The sequence below is a fragment of the Chiroxiphia lanceolata genome, chromosome 4 (genome assembly GCF_009829145.1).
Source record: "Chiroxiphia lanceolata isolate bChiLan1 chromosome 4, bChiLan1.pri, whole genome shotgun sequence".
Classification (NCBI taxonomy): domain Eukaryota; kingdom Metazoa; phylum Chordata; class Aves; order Passeriformes; family Pipridae; genus Chiroxiphia; species Chiroxiphia lanceolata.
This window is the reverse complement of record NC_045640.1, coordinates 51,945,528-51,959,784: the sequence shown is the minus strand read 5'-3', so window position 1 is coordinate 51,959,784 and position 14,257 is coordinate 51,945,528. Positions and strand designations below refer to the sequence as shown.

At 35.9% G+C, this 14,257-nt stretch overlaps 1 protein-coding gene across 1 annotated transcript in view; it reads right to left on the bottom strand.

Annotated features, from left to right (window-relative positions):
* Positions 1–14,257, bottom strand: part of DNAJB14 (DnaJ heat shock protein family (Hsp40) member B14) — a 28,204-nt gene continuing 13,947 nt past the window's right edge. The window contains exons 3-8 of the mRNA XM_032685050.1: positions 12,363–12,508; positions 9,156–9,341; positions 8,715–8,809; positions 7,958–8,067; positions 6,558–6,730; positions 1–4,313 (exon numbers count right to left, since the gene is read on the bottom strand). Of these exons, the coding sequence (XP_032540941.1) occupies positions 4,189–4,313; positions 6,558–6,730; positions 7,958–8,067; positions 8,715–8,809; positions 9,156–9,341; positions 12,363–12,508 (835 nt within the window). The 3' untranslated portion in view covers positions 1–4,188. The remainder of the gene's footprint in view (positions 4,314–6,557; positions 6,731–7,957; positions 8,068–8,714; positions 8,810–9,155; positions 9,342–12,362; positions 12,509–14,257) is intronic.

Sequence of the window (14,257 nt, the reverse complement as noted above, 5' to 3'; positions counted from 1 at the left end):
ATTCAAAAAGACAAATTTATTTGAATACTGAGAATCCATACCTCCTTCTTAATCCAAGCCATGCAGACACAGCAATTTGATAAGGACTTGGTCATATTAGAGAGATACTTAAAAGAGAACCCCATAAAATTATCTTGTGTGAGCTTCTGGTAGTATTTTGAAAATGCTACCTGGGACAACCTTGGCCCCCTCGTTTATTAAAATACACCCTACTATACACAAAAAATGTTTAAAAATGCAACTGGTTTTCTATGATTTGTAGGCATCATGCTCAGTGATGAATTTTACTTGGTTCTCTGTCACATTATGAATAAAAGCTATGCAAAAGCATCTGTGAGGTGGCTCCTGTATTGCTATTAATGGGAATTTAGTCTCCCATCCCAATGACAGCTTTTCTATACATGGAACAAACAAGTACTGAAGGAAAATGTATATTCGGCATGAAGGATAACATTGTAAATAAACACTGCATTTTAATATTATTTCTAAAAATGGGCAGAAATCCAATACTCAAACCTAATTCCTGCCAGACTGAGAAGTCTCACAATTATCCTGGAGAAGTATGCGTTACTATCTATTATTGATATTTTATTTCAAGTATTAAACCGATCTCATCTCAACCCACAGGTTTTACCTTCTTTCCGATTCTCCTCCCTGTCCCACTCTGGGGATGTGAGCCGGTGGCTACGTGGTGCTTACTGGATGGCTGAGGCCAAACCACAAGAAATGGCCTATTTCTTTCCTATACGTATTACATTATATTACATGTTAAGTTATAGTTTCACGAATTCATATATTACCTGTTTCTTTAAAAACCAAATGTCTGATTTTACAATTACACTTTCCTTCTGGTTTCTTTGACAGAGCTACAAGAGAGAATAATAATTTCTTAAGGAATGACTGAAACTTATGGAACATACAACCTTAAAAAAATGTTCCTGCCCTCCCATTTTAATCTTTTTACAGCATTCATTACAAAATTATATTGAAAATTCTTATCATTTAAAGTTGTCTCTGCTATGTATTTAAATGCATCTGTTGCATTTTAGTGCTGTAATGTTCTATGTTTTCTTGGAAACTTATTAAAGAATCAAGACTCTTTTTAAAAAAGTAAAAAATTCCAATTTAGGCTTCTTATACCTAAACAGGGAACTTGTAGGGAAATGTTGATCCGATGTGAACACTGAACCCGCTTGTGACTCACGATGCTCCATAAATAGAACACGTACTGATGTTATATTTCAGCAGATGCAAATCATCTCCCTTTCTCATTGTGCTGTGTCAAAGATTCATGCCAAGATTTTTCACTTTTTGCAGGACTTTCCTGCTTGCCCTTTTAAAGGAAAAAGTCAAGAACCCATGCTCGTGTTATCTTTAATAAAGAGTAAGGAAGCGGTAGCTAAAAAAGTTGAGGGATTTTTAGCCAGGCTGTTCAAATACAGTTTTGTTTTCTTCTGAAGAAAGGTCATCAGAAAAGATTCGAGTACTCCGCCCTTTTCAATTTCAACCATGAGAAAATTAGTTCTGAACTTTTCAGCAGATTCCTTTAACAAAATCAGGGAAGATAATGACATTTCCAAAGAAAAAACCTTCAGACTTGAGGAAAAAAGTAACAATCAAGAGAAAAACACCACTTGGAATATTAAAAGAATGTTTGCAGGTCATATTTAGAGCAGCTTAATCTTTATACTATCATAGCATCCTTTTGCACATTAGTGCATATTTCAAAGTGTGCAAGTATTTGACCTGTTCAATACTGAGGAGTATTTTCCCATCAGTGTAAACATATTGTTTCCTTCTTTGAAAATGCCAACTGCAATAGACAGTCAAATGAAATGCAGCACTTTTAAACTACTGGGATGTCTGTGTTGCCATAGGACACAGCCGCTGCATTATTCCAGTTTGCTGAGGTACCGACAGCAATCTAACCAGCCTCACACAGCTCAGTGTCTGTCCATTTACCTACTTCTCACCTGCAGCAGAAGAGGCTGCAGGGCAGACATAGCCCATAGTATTATTAGAGGCAGCTTTGCTAAGACCATCTCTTCACTCTGACTTCACTGTTCTGATATTTGACAAGTGTGTTATATATCCATTTTCCTATTAACTAAAATATCACCTGCAAGATCAGACTCATTTGTGAATGGGAAGGCCCAAGTACTTGTTAAAGCCTTCTGAACAATTTTCTTCTATTAAGAAGACACAGGAGTACCAATACGTACTTTGATAGTTTGTTTTCATTAGTATAATTACAATACATTCTGGACAGTTACAAAATCCAGGGAATCATGTTTTGTCTATAAATTTCTATTGCATATTTCATACATTTGGATGCCTTTGCATTACTTCTGCACCCTTTTACTATAGTCTTAGAAAGGACATCCAGTACAGCAACCCTTTTTTTTGTTGTTGTTGTTTCTGCAACTTTTAGTTCTGCTTTGTGCCTCAGCCTATGATGTCCACCTTGAATACTGGTTTAGCTGCTTAGTTAAAAGCCTGCAGCTAGTCTCATGTTATACCAATTCAGTAGAAGATATTTCTGCTGGGACAGTTTAGAAAAGGGATAGATGCAAAATGATTTCTGGGTCACTTAGAGCAATCCCATTTAGCATATCTGCAAAGTCATATCCTGCTCTAGATCAGGAGGAGTTGCAATGAAGTCAGTCAAAGTATTTAAACTTCCAGTTTTGGAGGAAAATTTGGCTCCACGTAAACTTACAGCGTTGTTCAAAGATAGCAGTTTTCTCAAACAAAAAACACTGCCCATATTATGAGCTATCGGCATTCTCAAATACAAGAAACATTCCCCTGCATAACACTGTTAAAATGTAAGAAACATCAGCTACTGAACCTAAAAACATTTTCAACACACTTTGATAAACTTTAAGTACATTGTACTCAGCTGCTTCAGAACACCTCTTTGCATCAGCAGGTGTGGCAACATGTAGTTTCCACTTACACGCCACTGAGTTACATGATCTTGTGTGTAGGAGCCAAACAGTAGGTTTGCTCATTTCTAGGAAGTCAGTCCAGCAACATTCTGGTCCCAAAAAATGCATTCCCTGGTAGGCCTCTTCTGCCTCGGGACCAGTGACAGAGCTCTGGCCATAGGGGCACACTGCAAAGCAGCAAAGCATTTAAATAGTTGGCAAAAGGGTTGAAAGGCACATACCTTGTCCTTAGCAAAATTTCCCTGTTCCACTTGCAGTGCCCATTGAGGAATTAGTGTTGGGACCTAGCTTGAAATAAAAATGCAGCAAAAAAATGGAAGCCTGCCAGGAAAAAAAGATAGGTTTTTTTTTTTAATATAGTTTTAAGATTTAACTGTTGCATGTTTTTCTTTGCCTTTCCAGTGAAAATTAAGGAAGCTACGGATGCATGTTAACCATATGTATGGATTTACAACTACCGGAATGCCAAATGGTAGAGCAGCTGTAAACTGTTGCAAGTACTAAAAGCAATGTTTACAATGATCTGTACAGCATTTGCAAATATTTACTTTGAAAAGAGATTAGTGTCATTCTGAAGTTTTCTCAGCATTGCTTAGAAATGCTAAAAAACTACAACAGCTAGACTGCTACTCTACACCAGATCAATATACCCCAACAGATATTTAGGAATATATGCCGTTATATTTAAAAATACCAAGTTCCTCTAAGCTGGCAAACCTAGAAGATTTTACATAGAGTTAGAGATAAAATATTAAAAATTATTGTTTCAACTCCACACACTTGACATCTGAATAGGAGTAATGTAATCATACTATTTATTCCATCAGTGAGACAAAATGTAGTATGGAACTAAATTTCTGAGATTTTAAATAGAAAGTCATTTAACTCGTATATACACAAAGTGTTCTTTCCACAGATATTTACATGGCAAATATGTTAGAGGAGAACCACTATGACTAAGTCTCTACAAGTACAGCATCCTTTCTGAGCTATTCTCTCTGCTGAAAGAATTCACAGAAGCTTTGAAGTAAAATCTAGACAATTAAAGTTACCTATATTTCACAGTAGGTAAAGAAGCCATTAAATAATATTTCAGCATAAGGTTTCTGGAAACAGCTACACAGTAGAGTTTTACATCCACCCTTCTTTTCCAGCAGCATTCACGGTGAAACTAAATCTCTTCTTAATTTACAAGAGAGATAACAGCATACATAAAGATGTAGTGTACAACTGTAGCTCATCCTCCTCGATAGAGGCTGGTCAGCCGTTCTAGTTCTTTGCAGTTCTCCATGGACATGGACTCTGCCTTCTTTCGGAGACGGTCGTCTCGATATACTTTTGCTGCATAAAGTAAGTCTGTTTCTTTAAGGAAAAAAAGAGAAAAGATTTTTTTGGTTAAAAACTGGACACTTGGCACACGACATATTCCTGCTCAGAGTTGTACAAAACACCTCAGGTTTAATCCTTGCCCTTTTTCTTTCTGGCTATTCTAACTTCTCTCGGACATCACTTAAACAGCACTGCTACACTTTGCTGGATCTTGATAAGCATTGCATCTTTTGAGCTCCCTCACAGTTCATACAGAAGCACCTGATTAAATGAAAAACCCAAACCAAAAAACCCCAACAAGAACAAAGCAACAAAAAGTCCCCTACAACTACTGTCAGACCTAATTACACAATAAAAATATAGGCCACACTCAGTGATCTTGTATATTATTGGGAGCTGTAACATCTTGTCTATGCCCAAAAAAATCCATTCTGAATGTTAAGCCCTTTACTTCAACTGATACTGCTTCAGTGATTCAGAGTTATTAATAATTAAGAACTCTCTGTATTATACTGGTGGTTCAGCAGCTTGACATTGCCAAGCATTTTAATTCTGTAAAATCTTTTTCATCACTTCAAACAAAAATCGATTAGCACGGCATTCTTAAATGTCAATCAGAGCTGGATAGATTTTTACTGTCAAGGAGATCCAACACACAACAGGTATTTTAAATCCACGAGCCCACAAAATCAGCTGTTTTCTATCAGTAGAGAAAATCCATTAGGGGCCTCTTACACAAAATCAATTTGATCAAGTTGTTTTCACAACTTGATAAATTACAAGTAGTAAACAACATGACACCTTCAGACTATTTTTGTTCTTTTTACTGGGGTCAGATGTCTCTGTAGCAATCACATTTTTCCCAGTAAATATATGTACATACAGAAGCATAAGCCTCCTTGCATTGTCCAGGACTCAGATCATGCTTAAAAAAGTAAGCACGTCAAGAATAACTGCTGAAATATGAGAAAGGTAATCTTTCTCCTTCTTTCCTCCTCAGGCAGAACTGCCTATCAACGAAGCCTTTTCAAAGATATTTCTATAGTAAATATATTACAGAAGACACAAATGTAACATGACACTAAATTTAAGTGTAAAGCAAACTATCCTTCCAGATCTATATACTCTGATGAAAAAATGTATAAATAATACATCATCTTTTTATTGTGCTGGATTACATCTTGTCTTTAATTTTTGTTAAAAAGCACCTCTCATTTTTGTAAACTATTTTTTACAGCTGGGGAAAACTGAGTGGCCATCTCAGCTGAAAGGCCTGGTAGCACTGGACTGCAGAGAGTAAAGCTGTGCAGGAACATGTGATTTCATGTGATTTTACACAGCAAAGAGCATTCTGTTTGCATTCTGTTTGGTCAGTTTACTGACAGTTCATGAATTAATTATTCTTCCAGTAAGCCATTACTGAGGTTTACCACCTGAAAAGTTAAAACCATCTGGTTTCAACACTGATGTCTTTTTAGCAGCACTGTTCTCATAGAGCCTGAAAGGCTCACAAAATGGTCACAAATAATAGAATAACAGGTTAAAATTGATGCTGGTTTGGAGATGGCTGATGCTATTCAGTATTCTTATGCTTTAAAACTGAATTCTAGGCTTCTGAAAGAAAATAGCTCATTGTATAATATGAGATTGGAGAAACAGATGGTAAACTGAAAACACCCTTGTTTATAGGGTCTGATATAGCCATGGTACCAAGTCCAGGGAGAAAAATAATTCAGCACTGGCAAAAGATGAAGCACTGATTTAGAGCTTATGATATTTTACAGGACATGCTGCCCGTCCTTGGTTGCCTGGAAGAGCAGTGTTTGTATGTACTGTGGTCCAAGGCAGATTACTTTTTTCCCCTCTCTGGAAACACCTATGCAAGCTTTCGGTTTATTTATTTATAGGAAAATTGAGATATTGCCATGATGAAATAATGTGGAAGACATTAGAATTCTTAGAAACTGCCATAAGTTAAGGACAAAAGCTTTGTCATTATCAATTCAGTGCAGTCTTTAATTTTCTGAGAAATGGTCACAGATAATAAAGCAGCAGGTTGAAATTGCTGATGATTTGCAGATGGTTGTTAGGTCACAGCGTAAAACTCAGAAATTAAGTGACACTGGAGACACCTTTGAAGTGAGAAACAGTAGGGAACCTAACATCTGCTTTTGCATTGAGACATTTTAGTAATACAAGCATTTCATTCTTGCCTACAGTAATATATTTTTATAGTAATGCATGCTTTCATGGAATTACACATATTACCAAACTTACTTTGTTGTCTCTCCTTCCAACAGTTATTACGAATGTTGGACACATAATCCTCTTCCACACTTTTTTCCACTTTCTGTAATGACACTCCTTTGTATTCATTTCTGAAGTCCTTGTTGACATAGTAAATGACACCCAAGTTTTCTGTCTGCATTTTTATGACCTGCCCTGTACTTCTGCAAGAAAGGAGGCAGGGGGGAGAGAGAGACTAAATATTAATTTGATTTCTTTTTTTACACCAAAAAGAGACTTCTAAGAGATATTGCTATTATATAATAATACCAACATATTACTGAATTTGCCATTTTAAGACAAGTAATGAAAGGAATGGCCACATAATCTACTATGGAATAGAATTACTGCTTTCACCTGAACTTCTGCTGCTTTAACACCTGAACTCAAAAAACCCCCCACTTTACTAAGACACTTGTTTCATACCTCTTTAGGCAAATGTAAGCTTTGGTAATAGAAAATGACATTCAAACTCAACAGAAAGGAAATCAGGTCACTATTCTGTAGCATCCCAGTATATACAGGCACCTCCATTCTAAAGTGTTTGCTGCCAGCCCTGATAAATCCATTCTCCTGCTGGTATTCTGTAGATTAAAAAACCAAAGATTGGATGCAAACATTCTGGCAGAGAAGCATTTCTAAGCATCACAACAGCTTAACTGCAGAAGGGAAAAACACCACAGTCCAGAAATAAAGAACTATGAAAATCATGAGAAAAGAAACCTTTCTGTTGTGGGGCTGAGAGCTCTGCAAGGAACTAAGGACCTTTAAAACCATTGTGGCGAGTGGGTTAAGTCTACTAGCTAGCTGCAAGCTTGATTAAGTTATTTATTTCTTGCAAGGAAAAAAGGCTTATATACCCTACTGTACAAAACAGGTAAGTCTCACTAGTGGAATTCTTCACAAGAAGATGAACATAAACTACTTTGCCATCACCTAAAATGAAGTAAAAGAATAGACAGTTTTCCCAGCCCTCATCTAGTTTAACACTTAGGTAAGGCTGAGAAAGTTGCTTTCAAGTACTTCGCTTGCTGCAAACACAGATCACCCCTAAAAGAACAATGAGCCTTAGCAGGTTTCAGTATTTGATTAAATGTGTTGGAGATGCAACCACCTTTGCAACATGCCATATTGCATGGACCCACTGCCTTGTATTGGACCTCCCAAACTCCAGGTGTTGATGACCTCTGTTCTCCATTGTGTTCTCAGCATGTTCTTAGTACCTAAATTTTAAGTTTTGTTCTGCTCTGTCTACATGTTCTCTCCTTTTCCTCCCAGTGGGAAATCAAGGACAAACTCATGGTAGGCTCATTAAAATGCTTCTAAGTGGGAGAGGGTGATTACATCACCTTCCCCTCTGTTTTAAGGTAATGTAATTAAGCACTACTTACGATCTTGGGTATAAGGCGTAAGGAGGGTTAGATACCATCAACTGGCTCAACAAGGAGACAAAGATCAACACAATAATAGGCATCAGCTGGATGACCATAGAGAAACCTCCCTAAGGAACAAAACACGTGCAGGTATTTCATAAATAAGCATCAAGTAAGCAGATAAATTTGACAAGATTTAATGCTAAGTGTGACTTTCTGCTTTAAGCCTCAAAGGCTGCTAGAAAAACTGTAATTGCAATCACTGTGGTATTATCTGAACTTTCTAATGCGTACACAATATTCACAGAGTGTGAGAGTTCATGGGTTAGCAGGTACCCACAAGCAACTACCAAATAAAAGCTGGATTCAGTTACATTGTATGCCATGATTTGGTCTCATCTATACAGTGATATGTAATTATACAGGACTATAGATAATTCATGTAGGTGAATACTGAGTTCAATTCTTACCTCAGCCCAAATACATTTTTAAATGTGGACAAGGGTTAGTGGCCAGAATTAGTGGCATATTTAGGCTAATAACACCAGTCACCAGAAAGACAGTGACATTCAACAACAGATTTACAAAAGCTTCTCAAATTTGCAGGTCTATTTGCCAATCAGTAAGATTACCACACGGTGAAGTTTTATAATACCTAATTGGCAAGTACAAACCCTCCTCTACAGTACAGTGCTCCTGTACAACCACATCACTCACAGTGACTACCAGCAAATTTCAAAATCCACAGTTTAAAGCCAATAGTGATTAAACATACATCACCCCTCTCTTCCTCCCTCTCATGTCCACTCTGACGGTGCTGATTAGGATGACTGTAGCCAGCACGACCATTAGAAAATGAATGTACACTACCTGAGGAAAGAAATATCCGCATTTAAATAATGGAAAAAAAGTACTATTTAGAGGTCAGGACCAAAGTACTTAACATTACTGCACAATGGCACATAAAATAACATTAAGTATCTTACAAAGTAAAGTTGTTTAAAATAAACATTTTAAGCTCTAAGATAGTAACCCCAAAGAAGTGAACTGACTTTTTTGGGATTTAGCAACACTTGGGGGAAAAATAAACTGTGATGCAGACTGAAAAGCTAGGGTTGGAGGTAGGTTGGAATAATTCTACTGTTTTATAATGTCACAAACTCTAATGCCACTCTGTGCAGTACATACTAAAAATTATACTGATGTATACAAATACCTGTTGGAAAGGCCCCTCCAAAAAACATGTTGAACAGATCCTCCGGAGTAATATCTGCCTCACAACCTCTATGGAAGTTGAATCTACCGTTGCTAGGGTGATTGCATGTTTGCTCTTCACTCCCTGTAAAGTCATACTGCTTTCGTTTTTCTGGATTACTCAGCACAGCATATGCATTTCCGATTTCTGAAGCAAGGAATAAAAGACAACTCCCGTAAATTAATGACAAAAGTTATTCCAGCATGAGAATTGCAATTTCAAAGTCAAACAACAGGCAGCAAACAATGTCCTTTATTGCATGTTACAAAACAACTACAGTAGAAGGTCCAGAAACATCTCTGCTGTTCTCAGAATAGTTTCCACAAGGTTTCCCACCAACGCTATTCAAAGGCCTTTTATCCTGTTGAAGGAGGCAGAAGGCAGGAGAGCTTTGTTTCTTTTTCTAGGGGAACACCTACACCTGTGGAAATGTTCTCTCACTGCAATTACAAAAAAAGCATCAGGCATTTCAATGAAAGCTCTGCAGCTGGGTACTTGCAAAGTGCAGTTTTCCCTAGCAGCCTAGCTTTAAAAAAAAAAAAAAATCATAGACTAGGTTTTCTTTAGTTTCATTTCATAAATGGTCAGTTCTTTGAATGCATCAAATTCGTTGTCTACAAGAGTTTGAGTGTATTTTTCTCAATACTTCTGAAGATATTTTATGAATTAGATTAATAACAGAGGTTTGTATGACATAACATGAAGAATAGAACATGTGAGCACAACAGGAACGCATGTGTTCCTAAGGCTGTCAGTATGACCTCAATGTTCGGAGTGCCTGGCCTGGATGCTTGTCCTCATTTATGCTAAGTTATCACAAATGAACAACTTCAATTCTGACAGTAGAAAGAAAAAAAAACCTGAGTTAGGTGACCACGGGAAAAAAATCAGCGAGAAACCCCGCATATTCTGCTGACTTTACAACCTTTTTTCTTGCTGTGCACAGACATACAGCTCTTGCAGACTGCAGAAAAAATTTCTGCTGCCACTGGATGAACCATCTTCACTCAGTCATTACTTCATTAAACCCTTTCTGCCTTCCTTTCTTCTCTCTCCTCCAGGCCTCTCCAACAAAAGGTTTCTTTTGCAGCCAACCAACCCAAGACACAGGGATTATGTTTTTTCAGTGTTGAAAAGCCATCAGTCATCAAAAGTTCATAAAAGGTGCAACATTATAACCTCAACACAGGAAAGTAAGACTACAGCTTATAATTCATATTTTAAACATTATCCAATCTAAGAAAAAGTTAATGAGTTTTAGCTATGTGTCTTTTAAGATGCCCTTAGAAAAAAATCATTAGTAATTCGTTTAAGTGGAGAAAACCCAAAGAAATGAAGCCTGGTAATTTGCACTGAGATCACGATATACACTGACACCAAGTATTGCTCTGTTGCTCAGTAAAAGGATAAAATTGGTAGTAAAAATTTAGATTTTCTCAAGAATTAAGAATCTGGGGAGACCGATCAGGTGACTACACATGAAGTGAAGACACCATACTGTCACCACACTGTATGCCTATTTGTTAATTGCTTTTCATTATCTGATCCTAATTCACAACAGATTTGATTCTAATATGATTTTCTTTAATAAAAGGACATAAAAAGCACTACTCAGAAGTTTCAAAGAAAGATTTCTGATGAAGTGTGTAAAAGAGATGCCAAGAGAATAAAAGTCATTATATTTGCACAAACTTTTTAATCTAAAAATCAACCTCAGTGAGACTGCTCAATACAACAGAAGAGCAGTACTAGGTAGCTCAAGATCTAAGTATCTTGCCTATCATGAAACTCAATTCTGTCTTCTAATGTGACCTTTCCTTAAAATAAAGCATCATTATGAAATAAAAACTATTATTATTAATTTCTTTTCTCAGATAGATGTCAGAAATTCACAAGACACCCATAAAGGAAAACTAAACCATAAATTTACTCAGCCATACAAAAAAATCACAAGAATTTCAATGCAAGAAAATGCTAGTTTTCATTAAATAACTTTTAGTCAACAAGATTCCCCTACAAAATTTTCTGGTCATTTATTTATCTAGTTAAGAACCAGAAAGTGAAATTAAACTGAAGAAATCAGACTTGTACAAAGTGCTAATGTTAAATAAAATATTAAATATTAGGAAACTGATTTTTAACATTTTAAAGATTATTTAAAATGCTATTAACAAGGAAGAACTTTTATTCCTAGGGCCTGAGACAATTTTGTAAGAATAATACCTTTTTTTAAGATAAAGACATCACATACCTGTATTAAATTAATCATTAGCAATCAACTTTCCTGTTAAGCTGTATCTACTTTTTCATTTGGAATTGTTAATATATTATTATAATTACCTCTTCAAGTCTGTATCAGAAGTCTTGCTCAGGACTTTTTTTTTTCTTTTTTTCCCTCCCCAATTTAAGTGTTTTATCCGAATGATTTTTTCAAATGTCTGCATGTAAACCTCACACAAGAAAAAAATAAAAAAGATGTACCACAATCAGACTGTTTATTTATGCATGGTCATTTCCTATAGATTCACATTTTTCTTCATCTGAGATGAAGGTGTAGTTTTCTTTAAAAAGCTTTTCCTCAACAATTTCCCTTATGCAGGGCTAAGCTTGGCAGCCTTAGATAAGATCAAGTCAGACTAAATTTTACCTAAAAAATGGTCCAAGGCAACTATTAATAAGGCCATGTTTGAACTCATGAGTTTTTGTGTGGAAAACATAGTAAAACTACACTAATACAAGAAATTTTAAGGAAAAGGTAACAGTGTGGCACATGACTCACTAAAAACTGCATTTTCCTATCAAGAATAGCTTTGTTTTTTTTCAAGCTCCAGTACAGTAAAAATTCAAGGTAGTAGAATTCAATTGACTACATTAAGTCAACAACAGTAAAAAAGTGCAGTTGGGTTTCACAGATCAAGTATTTGCTCCCTGTACCTGAACATTACAGTCAGTCCTCTGAAACAGAACCCTACTGCAAAAGTCCACACTTATCTACACTTCTAATACAATAAAGGTCAAATATTTTCTTGAATAAAAATGCCAGTCTAATATTAGCTACTAAACACATGGACAATTTTGTAAGAAGACAAGTGACCAATGCAGATAAATTTCTTTTAATTGGACAAAGTTTAATAATTAAAAAAAAATTAATTAAAAATGTTATTTTACTTTTAAAAGCCTCTGTTGCTCCAGGTGCATGGTTTTTGTCTGGGTGGAATTTCAAAGCAAGTTTTCTATAAGCCTTCTTTAGGTCTTCTTCACCTGCATCCTTTGACACCCCAAGGACTTCATAGTAATTTTTACATTTCTTTATACTGCAAAAGAAAATGAAGCAAAATGTTGCAAACAAAAAGATGTAAAAGTAGTATGTTAGAACACAGATGCAAATGAGGTAATACATTGCACTTTTGCATTACATTACATCTCTCGCTTTCAACAGAAAATATTTTGAAATATCTAGAAACAAAGAACGCCATTTTTCATAATAGACTCACTACTAAGCAAAATAAACTACTGTACTCAAAATTACTTACTATATACATTTCTTTTACCTATTCTGCTGTAGAACTACCACAGTTGTAAGAAAGGATTTCAGTTTGCAATTCCTGTAGCACTCCTCATCTCCAATTATATTAATATTGGTGTTAATAATCCATAAAAAGAAGATTCTAAATTTTCCTTGCAGAGCTAGCAGGTAGGAAGGCCTGTTTCGACTGTAAACAGCAAAGGCACTTCAGTACACACATAAAACAAACCAAACAATACCTCCCTTTCTCCAAACAAAACTCAAGTCATAACACCATTCAAGCATTCACTTTTCAAGGAAATAAGATGTGAAAATACTTCTGCTGCTGGGAATGCACCTAGATTTTTAACAATCTTTCTGTAAGTCTTTATGTGAATTCAAAGAAACATTTATACATTTGGCTCATCCCATACATTCAAGTGTAGCTTTTTTTTAAAACTCTGAAAACTTGGAAATATTCTTGTAGGCTGTCTCACCCAGACAGGAAAAGCAAAATCTGGAAATGATGTAATCATTTGGTATACTTTACAATACCCAGAAGAAAGAAAAAACACTTACAGGGGAAGGGAGAACATTGATTCTATGTGGGCAGGAGGAACTGACCAAACCAGTAAATACACCTTAAAAATCAAACCAAGTTACTTGGGTAAGAATTCAGAAACCTAGAAAAATAAGGCTGAATCGTAAACTTGCACTGCAGAAATGAGGCATGCTGACATTGGGTGCATACCAAAAAAATAAGAGGCTGATTTGAGCAAGAAATAGAAATTACATCCATAAATATTTTAAAAGCTTCATGTGAGTGTCTTCACATGACTGTAACTGTACTTGTATTCTTTTAAACACATAAATTTCTACAAAAATATGGGTTTAATGTTGCCAAGACTACACACAGGGTAGCCAAGTGGAAAAAAAGGTGGCAAGCAAGCCTTTGGCATTCTCATGAAAGAAGTATGGGTAGCCTGTAATTAAGGGAATGAGAGCATCAGAAGTACAACCACGCCGTCATGTGTGGTCCTTCCTAGTTCACAAATTGATCACATCAAGTTTCATATGAGGGATCCTGTTTCCTGTGTTCAAATAATACAAGCTTTTATGGAAGTCTCGGTGTAATGCTCGCAAGAGCACTGAATTGAATGTACGCAGGCATCTGCCAACACAAACATCCTGTGAAATAAATATAGCTCATTATATTGAAGTAACATTTAATAAGCTCCAGTTAGGAAGCTGATAAAACTAACTAAAAAGAATACAGTGAATCCATCGAGAAAGAATGGAAAGAAAATACATTAAATTATACTCTGAGTACTGGTAACTTTTGTTTTGTAATTTGTACAAGCAGAAAAAAATGTGGTAGTATACAAATCCCTTAATCCTTAGCCTCCGTACCTGGATGACTTATGAACTCTGTCAAGAACAGGTAGCTTTACTTAAACACGTAACAGTATCAAATCAAGCTTTTATTTAATGAAATTGCTATCTCGGCATCAAATCTAAGTTCTCTTCAGTAACTCAGTTTCTGAATTACTTGTTTGTG